Source organism: Poromitra crassiceps, assembly GCF_964638095.1.
Source record: "Poromitra crassiceps genome assembly, chromosome: 3".
NCBI lineage: Eukaryota > Metazoa > Chordata > Actinopteri > Beryciformes > Melamphaidae > Poromitra > Poromitra crassiceps.
In genome coordinates this window covers 14554594-14568969 of record NC_139625.1, presented here as the reverse complement: position 1 = coordinate 14568969, position 14376 = coordinate 14554594, and the positions used below count along the sequence as shown (strand labels likewise).

At 46.6% G+C, this 14376-nt stretch overlaps 1 protein-coding gene across 1 annotated transcript in view; it reads left to right on the top strand.

The window, feature by feature from the left end:
• Nucleotides 1-1677: 1677 nt before the first annotated feature.
• timmdc1 (translocase of inner mitochondrial membrane domain containing 1) overlaps nucleotides 1678-14376 on the top strand; it is a 16203-nt gene continuing 3504 nt past the window's right edge. Inside the window, exons 1-6 of the mRNA XM_083633411.1 lie at nucleotides 1678-1818; nucleotides 5275-5563; nucleotides 7809-7974; nucleotides 10579-10667; nucleotides 11576-11643; nucleotides 12397-12475. Coding sequence (XP_083489537.1) covers nucleotides 5289-5563; nucleotides 7809-7974; nucleotides 10579-10667; nucleotides 11576-11643; nucleotides 12397-12475 — 677 coding nt within the window. The 5' untranslated portion in view covers nucleotides 1678-1818; nucleotides 5275-5288. The remainder of the gene's footprint in view (nucleotides 1819-5274; nucleotides 5564-7808; nucleotides 7975-10578; nucleotides 10668-11575; nucleotides 11644-12396; nucleotides 12476-14376) is intronic.

Genomic DNA, 14376 nt, shown 5'->3' with positions numbered 1-14376 from the left:
GCGTTGTTTTATACCATTAAACTGTTTGGTTGTTCATACGATATCCTCCAGCTGAGTTATTTCCTAATATCTTCCTCAGTCCTTTCTGCATGGCATCTTATTATATGTTGCAGTTTTGAAAACACTAGAAGGCTAGGAGGGTACACTACATTAATAGGTGTGCTGTGGAGGGTACACTACATTAATAGGTGTGCTGTGGAGGGTACACTACATTAATAGGTGTGCTGTGGAGGGTACACTACATTAATAGGTGTGCTGTGGAGGGTACACTACATTAATAGGTGTGCTGTGGAGGGTACACTACATTAATAGGTGTGCTGTGGAGGGTACACTACATTAATAGGTGTGCTGTGGAGGGTACACTACATTAATAGGTGTGCTGTGGAGGGTACACTACATTAATAGGTGTGCTGTGGAGGGTACACTACATTAATAGGTGTGCTGTGGAGGGTACACTACATTAATAGGTGTGCTGTGGAGGGTACACTACATTAATAGGTGTGCTGTGGAGGGTACACTACATTAATAGGTGTGCTGTGGAGGGTACACTACATTAATAGGTGTGCTGTGGAGGGTACACTACATTAATAGGTGTGCTGTGGAGGGTACACTACATTAATAGGTGTGCTGTGGAGGGTACACTACATTAATAGGTGTGCTGTGGAGGGTACACTACATTAATAGGTGTGCTGTGGAGGGTACACTACATTAATAGGTGTGCTGTGGAGGGTACACTACATTAATAGGTGTGCTGTGGAGGGTACACTACATTAATAGGTGTGCTGTGGAGGGTACACTACATTAATAGGTGTGCTGTGGAGGGTACACTACATTAATAGGTGTGCTGTGGAGGGTACACTACATTAATAGGTGTGCTGTTGTGAACTATACTTTAAATAAATGCAAAACCACATTGCTGAATCAACATTTCTAGTTGGTAGGTAGGAGCAGTCCTCCACCAAGGGGCGGCGCTGTTTTCATATTTGATGTGTGCAACTGCAGACACTGATCACCATAGACATATATAAGGCTAGATGGCTTACCCGCGCTGCCGGTCAATGGAGAGCGACGTCGTCGCATGGTGGCCATCTTGCTACGGCACCACAGCTTTATATATATCTATGGGTTAAAAAAACGCTAACATTTTATTATTATTTTTGGCTCCAAATTACACCAAACTTAAACTGAAGCATCATCATCATGAGATGAATTCACGCACCTAGTTTCATGCAGTTTCATCCATTTTGCTAGGAGCTATGAGCATCTGTTGTTGGGTTAGTATTATCACATCAGATGATCATAACTCCTAGGGAAATGGATGAAACTGCATGAAACTTTGTGCCTGAATCCCTCTCATGGCATAGATGCTTCGGTATAATTTTGGTGTAATTTGGAGCCCATCAAAAATATAGTGTTTTTTGTGTTTTTTGTTTTGTTGTTGCCATATCTCGGGAACGGAATATGCTTGTAATAAACCAAACCGTTTGTAAATCCGTCAAGATTTCAGCAAGTTATGAGTATTTTTGTCTGTGCACCCTCCAACAGCTACCATAGAACGTACCAGAAAGCCTGCCGTAGCAAGATGGCGGCGCTTCAACGACGCTGGTGACTCCGCCTTAAGCCATCTAGCCTTATATATGTCTATGCTGATCACGTTCAAGGCGGTTCAAGGGTCAAGTCAGACACCACAGAGAAGGACATTAATGAAATACAGAAACTCAAACTTTAGACACTGACTGTGAATAATAATGTGCACTGGGGCTGCTGTGTCTCATACAACACGCGGCTGACTGTAGAGGATCACCGCGCCGTCTACTGGTAAGCTGTTTATTGTGTGGTAGAGAGCATGACAGCATGCTAGCAAGCTAACTTAAAGGCGTCCATTATCGGACAGGCATCGGCTAGACACCACTGACACATCTCAGTGCTAGACACCCGTTATCGGACAGACCAGACGACATTCCTTCCTTGATCCCGCAACATTTGGAACAGTCGGTTCCCCAGTAACACATTCGAGAATACACAATCTATTTGATTGCTGCTTGCCGCCGGCTAATACAGCATAACCAGTCACAGCTGACAGGTGTCAGTAAGGAGACTGTCAACAACACTGAGTTGACTGCATTTATCTAGCAGTGAAAGCTGAAAGGAGACCTAACGCTAACTTGCTAACTTGCAAACCCCTTTTGGAACTGTGTCATCTAAATAAAAGGGACTACAAATTAATGTTAGATGTTGTTAGAACGACAGACCTCTTGGCAGTTTAGCAGCAAGGCAATTCAATAACTATTATGTGCATAGCATAGCTGCCAACGCTCACTCAATAGAGTGAGACCCTTCTCTCACTCTCATTCCAAATTTCCTTCTTTTTCCCCAATATTTTATTTTCAACTTTTTCAGAACAATACACGAAGACAAACTAACAGGCTCAGACCATGGGCTCAGACACAGGAAAAGAAAAGAAAAACATACACACATCATTGACATTCAACATTACAACGTGGTGGTACCAGCGGCCCCCTAAGGTGCTTATGTGCTTGTAAGAGATATTGTGCATGGGATCCCGTGCAAGGGGTCCATGTGAAAACAAGCAACCGGTGCCCCTAAGGCCTAACCAGGGATAGCGGAACGCATCTGAACTTGGGGGGGCCGGGGGGCGTGTCGGGGGGGCGTGTCCCCCCGTCGGGGGGGCGTGCCCCCCCCCCCCACACACACACACGTCTGTGAACCACCATCATTGATTATTATTATTATCATCATATAAAGATTTTGGTTGTTTGAAGCCAGATTCATATAGGAATATCTCATTTTAAATTAACATTAGGATTAGACGGTTGTAATGTCAGTATTCAGTCTTAACAATCATATATTTGCTCCTTTTCTCACTCACTCCTATGTCACCACCTGCTCTCACTGCAGGGTTTGAGATTCAACTTTTTTTTATCACCAGCCAATATGGCTGCTAGATTTTAAAGTTACGAGCCAATTAATTTCAATTAGCCAAAATGTTTTTCTTGAAATAAACCAGAATATGAGGGCGACTGGGTTTTACAGCAGGGCTATTCAACTGAATTGTTCAGGGGGCCACATTGTCAGAAACCTAAGGGACCGGGGGCCGGACCGTTCCCCGAGCCAGTACACTTGACACAATGCGCCACCATATTTTTGCAGCCGCGCTGGAACTATTATTAAGTAGGGGGTGCTGTAAGGAATGGAATCTCGGCAGCGCCGAAGAAAAGTTTATGTTTTTTGGACTTTTATCCATATTTAGAAGAATATTTAATTTTAAATTAACATTAGGATTATACTGTTGTGATGTCATTATTCAGTATCTTCTCCTTTTCTATTATTAGTATTAGTATTAATATTAAATACTGAGTATCTCATGAAAAACTATTAATATTGCATCTTTTGTGTTTAGCTCCGTCTCACACCAGAACCAAATTACAGAGGGGGCCTGCCCCTAGCTTGGGGGGGCCAAGGGGGGTCCGGGGGGATTCTCCCCCGGAAGAAGATTTTGTACATTTTAAAGTAAAATTCGTCAAACTGGTGCATTTCAGAGCAAAAGGAAGAGGCTAAATCTATGAGGAACTACACACATCTCTAATGTGTTGTGACTTTACAAATAGGCCTAAACAATTAATATTAAATGTATTTACACATTGTGCACAAATTGCATTCATTGTGACAAATTTACAATAGTTAATTAATATCCAGCCAGAATCATTGCAAATGGAGGTTCAAAGTAACAGTTAGCAATAGCATTCAGTTAATCAATGCCTAATGACAGCCAGATTCCGTTTTAAACTTTAAAACAGAAAAACGGAAAAACGTTTTTAGCACACACAAAAAAAAAAAAAAAAAATTGAATGGGGGGGCCAGTTTAGGGAATGGGGGGGCCCGGCCCGGTCAGGCCCCCCTCCAACGCCGGGCCTGTCTCACAGCATTGTAACATTGTAGTGCAGCAAGAAAGGAAAACTACTGTAAACATTTGAACCACATTTCTTGTTTAGAACCTATAGCTACCAACATCGCCATCTCCTGAAAAACATTAATATTGCACCTTTCTTGTGGCTACATCACAGCATCTACTGAAAAACATTTATAGTGGATCTGACTTGTTTAGTTCACTTTAGATTCACATCACATCTGAAAAACAACCAGTCGAGTGTAATAAGTAAATAAGGTTTAATTGTAAAAAAAAAAAAAAAAAATCTAAAAAAAAAAAAAAAAAAAATTTTTTTTTTTTTTTTTGGGAACTGAAAAGTACCCGGGCCGCGGCCCGGGTGGCCCGGGCGGTTCCGCGATCCCTGGGCCTAACCTCAGTCACTTGTCACTCTTCTTAACCTCGTCAAAGTAGGTCCCAGACAGTTGAGAATATTTTAAGCGAGTTTTCGCTCAAGAACCTGAGTCTCTCCATCTAACAGAGATCATGTCCATCAGCCACACCTGAAAAGGGGAGCGACTTGGTGAGGAGCAAATCTTTGTTTTGAAGAAATGTAATATCTGGAGAGTAATGAACTGCTAATAATGCCATATATAAACACACATTAGCGGGAATATCTCACTCCAAGCTGAACTCAAAAGTTGACAGCGCTGGTTATGTGCTATTGGAAAAGTCAGGTGAATCTAAAAAATAAAAATAAAACTTAACACATGTGTCATAGAAGAAGCACCATACTTCCCTTAAAGTCTGCCTGTGTGTCTTCTTGATAGGGCTGTGCCATTGAACAGCTGTTGTGTTGGACGTTGGACAGCCCGTGTTGCCCTGGCTGACATCCTCCTGGAGGCTATTTGTTTTTTCTCCCCACCTCCCCCCTCTCCTCCCTCCACCCTAGACCCTACCTCTACTCTACCTCCCCTGTACCCTTCCACCTCTCCTTCTCTGTTCTCTCCTCCTCTCTGTCCTCTCCCCTCTCTCACATTCCCACTGCTCTCCTTCCCCTGCGCCCTCCCACCTCCCCACATTTCCTATTTTCTCCCCACCTCCCCCCTCTCCTCCCTCCTCCCTCTCCCTCCCTCCTCCACTCTCCTGTTTTCTTCAAATGTTCAAATGTTATCTTTATTCTGTATATTCTTGTTATTGTGTGTTAGCTAGAATCAGCTAGACATACTTTCTGTGAAGCCCTCTGAGACATGCTTGTGAATTAGGGCTATATAAATAAACTTGACTTGACTTGACTTGACTTGTTTTGAGGACGGAGTATGAGAAGAGGCAGTGAGCAGCTCAAACATCCCAACCCACCGCCGCCATGTGTTTGTGCTTCTCTGCAGCCAGCTGAAGCGTGATGCGTCCTGAGCGGCCCGGAGTGGGCAGAGCCCTGGCAGATTCAGGCCCCCGGGGGGCGCTCCGCACCGGGCTCCTCCACACCGCCAGGCCCCCGTCCTTCTGCTTCCTGCTCCCCAGGGTCCACGCAGCTGACGGTGCCGCTGCCCAGATGCCTCCCTCCTCCTCCTCCACCAGTCCTGTTCCCACACCCAGCAGCACCATGCCAAGAAACATGGGCAAGCCAGAGTTCCCAGACACAGGATGGGACCGCATCAAGGACCTCTTTGACAGAGAGTTAGTGTCTCGTGGTTCATCATCATCAGTCTGCGGCTGTTCTTCTTTCCCCCCAATATTTTATTTTTCAAGGGGCTTTTTTGGAACACAAAGAACAAAATCGAACAAACAAATCAGACGCAGGAAAAATAAAATAAAAAGCATACATATATGTATTACATTATATTACATGCGGCTGCTCTTGATTAGCCTAATTTCTATAGAGAGGCAAAGTGGAACGTCACTTCCTGCTTCAGCACTGTACCAGAGATTTCCAACCGCCATTTATTTTCCCATACACATTTCGTAAAATGCTTATAAAATAGTTTTACTTCGTCGAACCAAACGGTTCAGCTAACGTTATAATCGGGAGAGACCATAGAACATTTCACTTGGTTGGACCAAAACTTAAAAAAACATCGAAAAAACATTTTCTTTAAACCCACATTTTGGTCCCAGTGAAATGTTATGCAATCTCTCCTGTTTCTAAATATATCTGTACCGTTTGGTTTGAACCAGTAAAACTATTTTTATACGCATTTTACAAAATGTACATGGGAAAATAAATGGCGGATGAAAATCTCTGGTACAGTGCTGAAGCAGGAAGTAGGCGGTCACTTTGCCTCTCTATTGACTTCAATTCTTGTGATGCTGTTTTATCACCTTACCTCCATCGTATTCTTTCAATTAAACTAGCGCAACACCCGTGAGCTGTGCAGCCATCGCAAATTCGCCCATTGATCGATCCTAATTAAAAAGTCTGTCTCCGTTAGGTCACCTGCAGGGGTGCTCTTTACTAAAGATTCGGCGCGATCGCACGTATAATGGCATAGCTGTGGCCAAACACAATTTCTGCTCGCTCGCTCACTCACTCACGGGCGTCCGGTTAATGTAGTGGTAGATTCCCTGCCTACCAACACGTTACCTCCGGCTTGGTCGGGCGTCCATACAGGCACAATTGGCTGGTGTCTGCGGGTGGGAAGTCGGATTATAGGGGTATGTGTCCTGGTCACTGCACTAGCGCCTCCTCTGGTCGGTCGGGACACCTATTTGGGGCGGAAGGGAACTGGTGGGAATAGCGTGATCCTCCCACGTGCTAAGTTCTGCCCGTGAAGCTCCCCGTTGTCAGGTGAAAAGAAGCGGCTGGCGACTGCACTTGTATTGGGGGAAGCAGGTGCTAGTCTACAGCTCTCCCCTGATCGGCAGAGGGGGTGGAGCAGCGACCGGGGAAGAAAAGGGGGCAAAGGGCAAAGGCAGAAAAGGGGGAATTGGCCAAGTACAATTGGGGAGTAAATGGTAGAAAAATCAGGAAAAAATAATAATTAAAAAAACTCTCTCTCTCACACACACACACACACACACACACACACACACACACACACATACATACACACACACACACACACAGATTTTGTATTCTTATTATATTTCTGATACCCGGAGCACACAATCACTGACCATTTAGTCAGGCCTCGCTCACTGAGTTGGCATGCACCCTCTCCTCTCTCTCCCCATAGACCACTTCACTGGCTGATTCCAACTCCGCTCAGGTGTGCTCCTCCACTCAGCTGCACTCCCATCAGTAGCTAATGTATGGAGCTGTCCATGGTCCTAAACCTGTGTTGACTCATTTTGGCCACTAATTATTTTGCCATTTTTGCCCATTTAGTCGGCCCTAATTAACCTAATCCAAAAATCCGGCTCTGTTAGGTCACCCTCAGCGGTGCCCTTTACACTTGCTGAAAGATTTACAGTAGCACGGTCACACATAAAACGGTACCCACCTTATTTTGGAATGCCCCGCTGTAAAATAATTATGGGTGCAAGGTCTGGTCTAGAACGCGACTGATTGTTGCAGCTGGCGGATTTCCTCAAAACTCCGACACTGGAAAAAAAAGTTGCTTGTCACAACACTCGTTTGACGACTTATTTGAGGGAATGTAATAATGTTATCTATCACATCCGCTATTTCTGTTGCTCTTTGAACAACCCAGGATATTTATCGGCGAGATTTTTGTCCAAGCTGGATGTGATTTGCTCCGTTCACGGGTTCGCCTGCCTGCAGCTTTGAAACGTCGTTTACAGACTGGTCCACAACTTCACTCAAATCAACTCTCAATAACTGTCAAACTAAATGAATGCCTGCAAAACTGCTTACAGTTTTTGGATATACTATTGATTTTGTAATGATACAAAGCTGGTTGAAAATCGGCGGCGTGTTCCTTTAAAATGAACCGCGCTCGGTATGTCCTCTCTCTGCCTGTAGTGCGACTCAGAAGTATCCAGAGGAGCTGAGCAGTGTGATCAAGAGCGGTGTAGCCGCTGCACTGGCAGGTTTGATATACGGAGGCCTGCCAGCTGCTCGCCATGCCAAGGAGAGGTTTATTCAGCTCAACCAGGCGCAGATCTACACCAGTCGTGTGGACGCAGTGGTAAGTTGGTAAGAATGCGTGTATGTTCCCTTAACACCAATTTTAAAATCAAAAAAGTAAATTGTTTCTTACAGTATGTGTGTGTAGGGGCACGGTGGCGCAGTGGTCAGCGCTGTCGCCTCACAGCTAGAAGGTCCTGGGTTCGATTCCCACCTGGGACGCTGTGAGCGGTGAAGGAGTGGGTGCCCGTCCGCATGTCCTCGAGTGCCCACCGCCCGGGTGGGGTCGTCAAAAGGGCCTTTCTGTGTGGAGTTTGCATGTTCTCCCCGTGCCCCCTGGGGGTTTCCTTCATATAGGAACCCCACACCAAAACATGCAATATCCTGGTTGCTGATGTGGTGCCTCCTCTGGTCATTATGGGCGCCTGTTCGGAGGGAGGAGAACTCGTTGGAATAGCGTGATCCTCCCACGTGCTATGTCCTACAGGTGAAGCTTCCCCTGTCAGGTGAAAAGAAGCAGATGGCTACTGTCCATAGGCTCTTTCACACCGGCCTTGAAAGCCAAAAAATGCACGGAAAATAGGATTAGCGCCTCCGATGTGAAAGTCATGAATGCGCTTTGGTGGACAATTGTTTTACGCCTTTTGTCCCGCGGCGGGAGGTAGTAACAGCGCCGGGTTACCTGGCAACCCGCCTCCACTTGAAAGGTCGTCGCAGCGAGCCGGAAAAGATGTGAATGGTCTGCTCATTCATAAAAAAATGACAGGGGAAATAACCTCATGTGATCAAGAAAGTGCACGAGTGAAAGTAAAAAAAGTAGCCTATACAATCATGACTGCAGGGACGCCAGGAGGAATGCTCCGTTAGGCTTTATGCTCAAACGATGTTGACATTAGTTAACGTTAAGTAGTCATGTGCATTTATAGCCTATACTATTCCCCCGACGAACGTTATGCAGACTGCAGCTGTTTGATATGCGGGCGGTCGTGTATCGTTCCAATTTTAGTAGGACACCATATCGATCTGCCCGCCCACCATGCGAGTGCACCTATCCTCCCTGCTCAGCGGACTAGGAGGGAAGTCTTGTTGAATGAATTCGTTCATCATACAGTAGCCTAGGCTACACTAACCTATGAAAATATTCATTTGGGCTAGGAGGAGCAGGAAATCCCTCCGCTCGCCTTTCAATGCGGGAGCAGGGGATTTCACCTGAAAGTACAGAGCAGCACGGTAATGTGGCCGTGCTGCTTGGCTCGTGTGAAAGCAATTTCTGTGGCGAGGCGGCTGGCTTTACGGGACTCCTAAACGGCAACTTTTGCGCGATCTGTGTATGAAAGAGCCTCATGTCTCGGAGGAAGCATGGAGCCAGTTTCGGCTCTCCTCAGATCGGCAGAGGGTGGAGCAGCAACCAGGATAAATAAATTAAAATTAGCACTAATGGGGGATAAAAATGGGATACAAAATATTTATACAGTATGTGTATGTGTGTTTCCAATTTTCAGCTTGTTCTTTTGCATACCAGTAGTTGTTTTTGACTAGGCTGCTTCCAGCTCAGAAGCAGCCTGCAGGACTTGTAGCTGTAGACCCTTTTCACAGCAACCAGTACTGATGGTTCCATTCCATTTAGGTGTTCCAGTGCCAGGGCCCTCATTAATGTTTATTGGTTGCACCTGCTTTACTTCCTGCTCTACCACCTCAAACCAAGCCCCCAGGAATAGCGCTAGGCTTTGAAGCCATTTGAACATGCTGGCAAAGCACTGTATTGCAAGTCACGTGACGCCATGCAGCCCAGAAAGGGAAATTCCCATCCACTTGCATGGGGACCCCGGCAGCTGTTAAACCCAGGGGAGTTTTTTCCGGATGTCACTCAAAGTATAAAACGACTCTTTTAATTATCAACTAATTTTTTATGGGGCATTTTTTTCTTCAGACGCCACTAAGAGCCGTATACGGGGGTATTTTCTTCTTGTAATACAATCCATGGGTGGGAGGGGTGGACGTCATGGCACACATGCGCACTTCGCCTTGGGCCGCATGGTCAGGAAGTAAAACCAGGAAGAAAAAGCCCCCATGATGGCTTCATGCGCCAATGAGCAACCTCCGTCCGAATGCATGGGTGGGCGTGGCACGTCCCCTATCCAGTTATTTTAATACATCCATGCCTCAAACCAGTTGCTGTTAAAAGGGCCCATAGGCAGTGTAGTCTAACCACCGATATCTCAGGTCCATGACTCCATGTCGAGTCTCAAGTCCCCAGTGTTCGAGTTCCCAGTCCAAGTCCGAGTCACCAAAGAAGAGTCTGAGTCGAGTCCCCATTACCTGAGTTTGAGTCCAGAGTTACTGAACATGAGTGTGAATCCACACACGTGCCTGCCCTTGCACGAAATTGAATAAAGTCATGGTATTAATATAGCTATCAATATCTTGTGCTAAATTAATAGGGTCTGTTACCAAAAATCTAAAACAAATACGTCTATAAATTAACAAGTCAGAGTGTGAATGCATGAATGCTCAAGTCCAAGTCATCAGTGCATCAAGTTGAGTAACGAGTTCTGAAAAGGAGACCAGGGTCCGAGTCCGACTCGACTCGACTACAATACTGCGGCATTGTGATCAAAATAAGCAATGCTTTAATATGATTGTGTGTGTTCTCTGTCTGCGGCAGCGCTCGGCCCATAACGCAGCTGTCCGGGGTTTTGTGAGATACGGATGGAGGTGGAGCTGGAGAGTGGCTGCCTTCGTCACTGTGTTCAAGTAAGCACAACACAAAATGCCAGACGTGTTTGATTAGGTTGGATTGACTCAGACTGCATTGAGCGCAGGGTTGACATGAACACCACAATGCTTCAAAGTAGTATTACGGTAGGTCATTTTCACACCTGCCTCATTTGGTTCGGTTGAATCACACTAGAATTCGTTTTCCCCCCTTGGTGCTGTTTGGACAGGTGTGAATGCAGCAATCGAACACTGGTGCGCACCAAAAACTGGGAACTGCATACACATTCTTATCATTTGAGCCGTAAAAGAGATATCTGAACCAGCTGAAACACTAAACCATGTATCATTCTCACTTCTGGTCCGAACCAAGGAACCGGACTAGACAGGTCTGAAAACGCCCTTAGTATGTTTTAGCCTTAATTGCAATATTTCAGCTAATTGGACTGTGATAATGCCACTCACTTGAATATGACATGACATCATCGCACCTTTAAACTGTTGGCTCCTGCCTGACTCTGTATTCTCGCTGTTTCTCTCCTTCATCCATCTGTGTGTCCGCCCTCTTCCCCTGGCTCCACCCCTCTGTCTCATCTGTGTGTCCGCCCCCTTCCCCTGGCTCCACCCCTCTGTCTCAACTGTGTGTCCGCCCCCTTCCCCTGGCTCCACCCCTCTGTCTCATCTGTGTGTCCGCCCCCTTCCCCTGGCTCCACCCCTCTGTCTCAACTGTGTGTCCGCCCCCTTCCCCTGGCTCCACCCCTCTGTCTCATCTGTGTGTCCGCCCTCTTCCCCTGGCTCCACCCCTCTGTCTCATCTGTGTGTCCGCCCCCTTCCCCTGGCTCCACCCCTCTGTCTCAACTGTGTGTCTGCCCCCTTCCCCTGGCTCCACCCCTCTGTCTCATCTGTGTGTCCGCCCCCTTCCCTTGGCTCCACCCCTCTGTCTGTAGTGCTGTCAGCACCGGGCTGTCTGTGTACAGAGACAAGTACACCGTCAGCCATTACGCTGCAGCTGGAGGTGAGTCACATAGGGCTTCAATGGAGACCCATCACACCTTCTTTTTTTAAAGTGTTATTTATCAATGGAGAGACCCATCACACCTTCTTTTTTTAAAGTGTTATTTATCAATGGAGACCCATCACACCTTCTTTTTTTAAAGTGTTATTTATCAATGGAGACCCATCACACCTTCTTTTTTTAAAGTGTTATTTATCAATGGAGACCCATCACACCTTCTTTTTTTAAAGTGTTATTTATCAATGGAGACCCATCACACCTTCTTTTTTTAAAGTGTTATTTATCAATGGAGACCCATCACACCTTCTTTTTTTAAAGCGTTATTTATGAGGGAAGTTGGCTGAGCACGGCATCGCTCTGTCACAACAAGGCTGCTTCGCATTCACACAGCTCCGCACGTCTCCACCTGGGGGCAGCAGCGCCACACTTCACACCTGTTGCTGGTTGCTGTGCGTTGTCTGCCTGCAGTTGTAATGTTTGGCATCGGTGCTGCGCTCGTGGTCAGGGCTACATTGGAAAAAGAGATTTTAACTACCTGGTTAAGTTAAGGTTTAAAATATATGTTGTGTTGGTGTCTTGCAGAAATCCTATACAACCAATTTTCTAAACACACATTTACATGTCAATGAGAAATCAACTAAAGGAGCCCCAGGCTTTATAATCCTGGTGTATTTTGTGAAGAGAAAATTAAGTGTGTGTGTGCGTGTGTGTGTGTGCGTGTGCGTGTGTGTGTGTGTGTGTGTGTGTGTGCAGCTGTGACCGGAGGTCTTTTCAGACTGAACCTGGGCCTAGGAGGCCTGGTGGCAGGCTCAGTCATCGGAGCAGTCTTGGGGTAAGGCCAGCTGATGCTTCCATAACGATCTGGTCATTTCTACACGCACTGGTCCACCTAACGGTCAACGTCAAAAGAGGATGGAGCACTCGCCTACCACCTCGGAGACACAAGTTTAATTCCCGGTAGCGGTCAGACGTGCCTACAGTCAGTCACGATTGGCTGTGTCTGCGGGTGGAAAGCCGGGTTGGGGTATGAGTCCTGGTCGCTGCTCTAGCGCCTCCTCTGGTCGGTCGGTCGGGGCGCCTGTTTGGGCGGGAGGGGAACCTGGGGGAATAGCGTGATCCTCCCACGCGCTACGTCCTGCCGGTGAAACTGCTCGCTGTCAGGTGAAAAGAAGCGGCTGGCGACTGCACATGTATCGGAGGAAGCATGTGCTAGTCCAGCGCTTCCCAAACTTTTCCAAGCCAAGGCCCCCCAAATAGCATTAGCCTTTGGCTGCGGCCCCCCTATTGCAAGATATCTTTAAATACCCATTGACAATACTATTGAAAATGTCAACAATCACATCCATACAACCTCAGAATATATTTCCATACTTTTATGAATGTAATAACATAATCATTACATTATTCCAGAGTCAGACTACTGTATTAGCCACACCAGGGGGAAATGACAATGAATGTGATGAGTCTGGCAGGCAATTAGACAGATGGGCATGGCAAATATGATTTTTATGTGGAAAGAAACGATTCAGTTATATTTGTTAATAACACTACATTAAATATAATTATAAAATATATATATATATTTTTTATTCTTTATGTATTATACTGTAGTATTAAAAAAAAATGCATGGATGCAACTGGGACGTATCCTCAGTGATGTACCCTGGGGTCATAGGATGTTTCGGGTCTCGCAACATCATACACCCTCGCCCAGGTGACCCAGCCGGGGCTGGCCAAGCCCCAACTTACGTCCCAGTAGCTACCCACGGTCAGCCCTCCAGGAAGGGTCGAAGGTGGTCACGTGGTCAGGGCCCTCAATCCACTGCTCCGGAACTACTCTGCTGGGACCGGGGGAGGGGGAGGGCTCTGGTACGTAGAGGGACCGGGCTCTGTGGGTTGCCACCCGGCCGGGCTCCTCCCTCGCCTCACCAGGTCTAGGACCTGTGCGCTGCACCAGACTCCCCCGCTCCAAACATCTCATTCCGACGTGATGGTATCTTGGTGGATACCATGCAGTACCAGTACTTGGTGGCACTGCAGACTCCACTTGCGGCTTGAATGGCCCTCCTAAAAGGCCTCTCGTGGATTGTTGGGCTTCTTCCTCGCAGAAGACGCAGGCTGGGGCGCTTACCCATACTGCTCCCTGGTGCCGTCCCTGTTCCGGCTGTCAACTGACTCTCCAGTAGTCACTAGTCTTTTCCTATGAGTCACTGGCTAAGCCAGGCTAACAAAATATAACTGAACCATTTCCTTCCCCATAAAGATGTTTTTTTTTTAAAGCATTTCCATTCATTTGCTGAGGCCCCCCTAGTGCCCCACGGGCGGCCCCCACTTTGAAAAGCACTGTGCTAGTCTACAGCACTCCCCAGATCTGAGGGGGTCGAGCAACCACCGGGACAGCAGCGGGATTTGGGCAAGGACAGTTGGGAAGAAAATGGGAGACAAATCTGGAAAAACCTAAAAAAAGAGAGAGAGAGGATGGAGAAATAAAGCATTTGCTCTGCCCTCTACAATGCCAGTTGAATTGAAACATTTCATCCTGTAACCTGAATTTGAACTAACTTGAAAATGGACCCCAACAAATTCCGCCAAACTCATCTTTTCCACCTGGTTCTGGAGCTTTTTAAGCGTCCGTATTGGGCTGAGTTACATTATAACAGTTTCATCCCACAGAGTCTCACTGTCAAAAGCTTCCGCATCTTTTTTGAACCGCCCGTTCGCTCGCGTTCACGT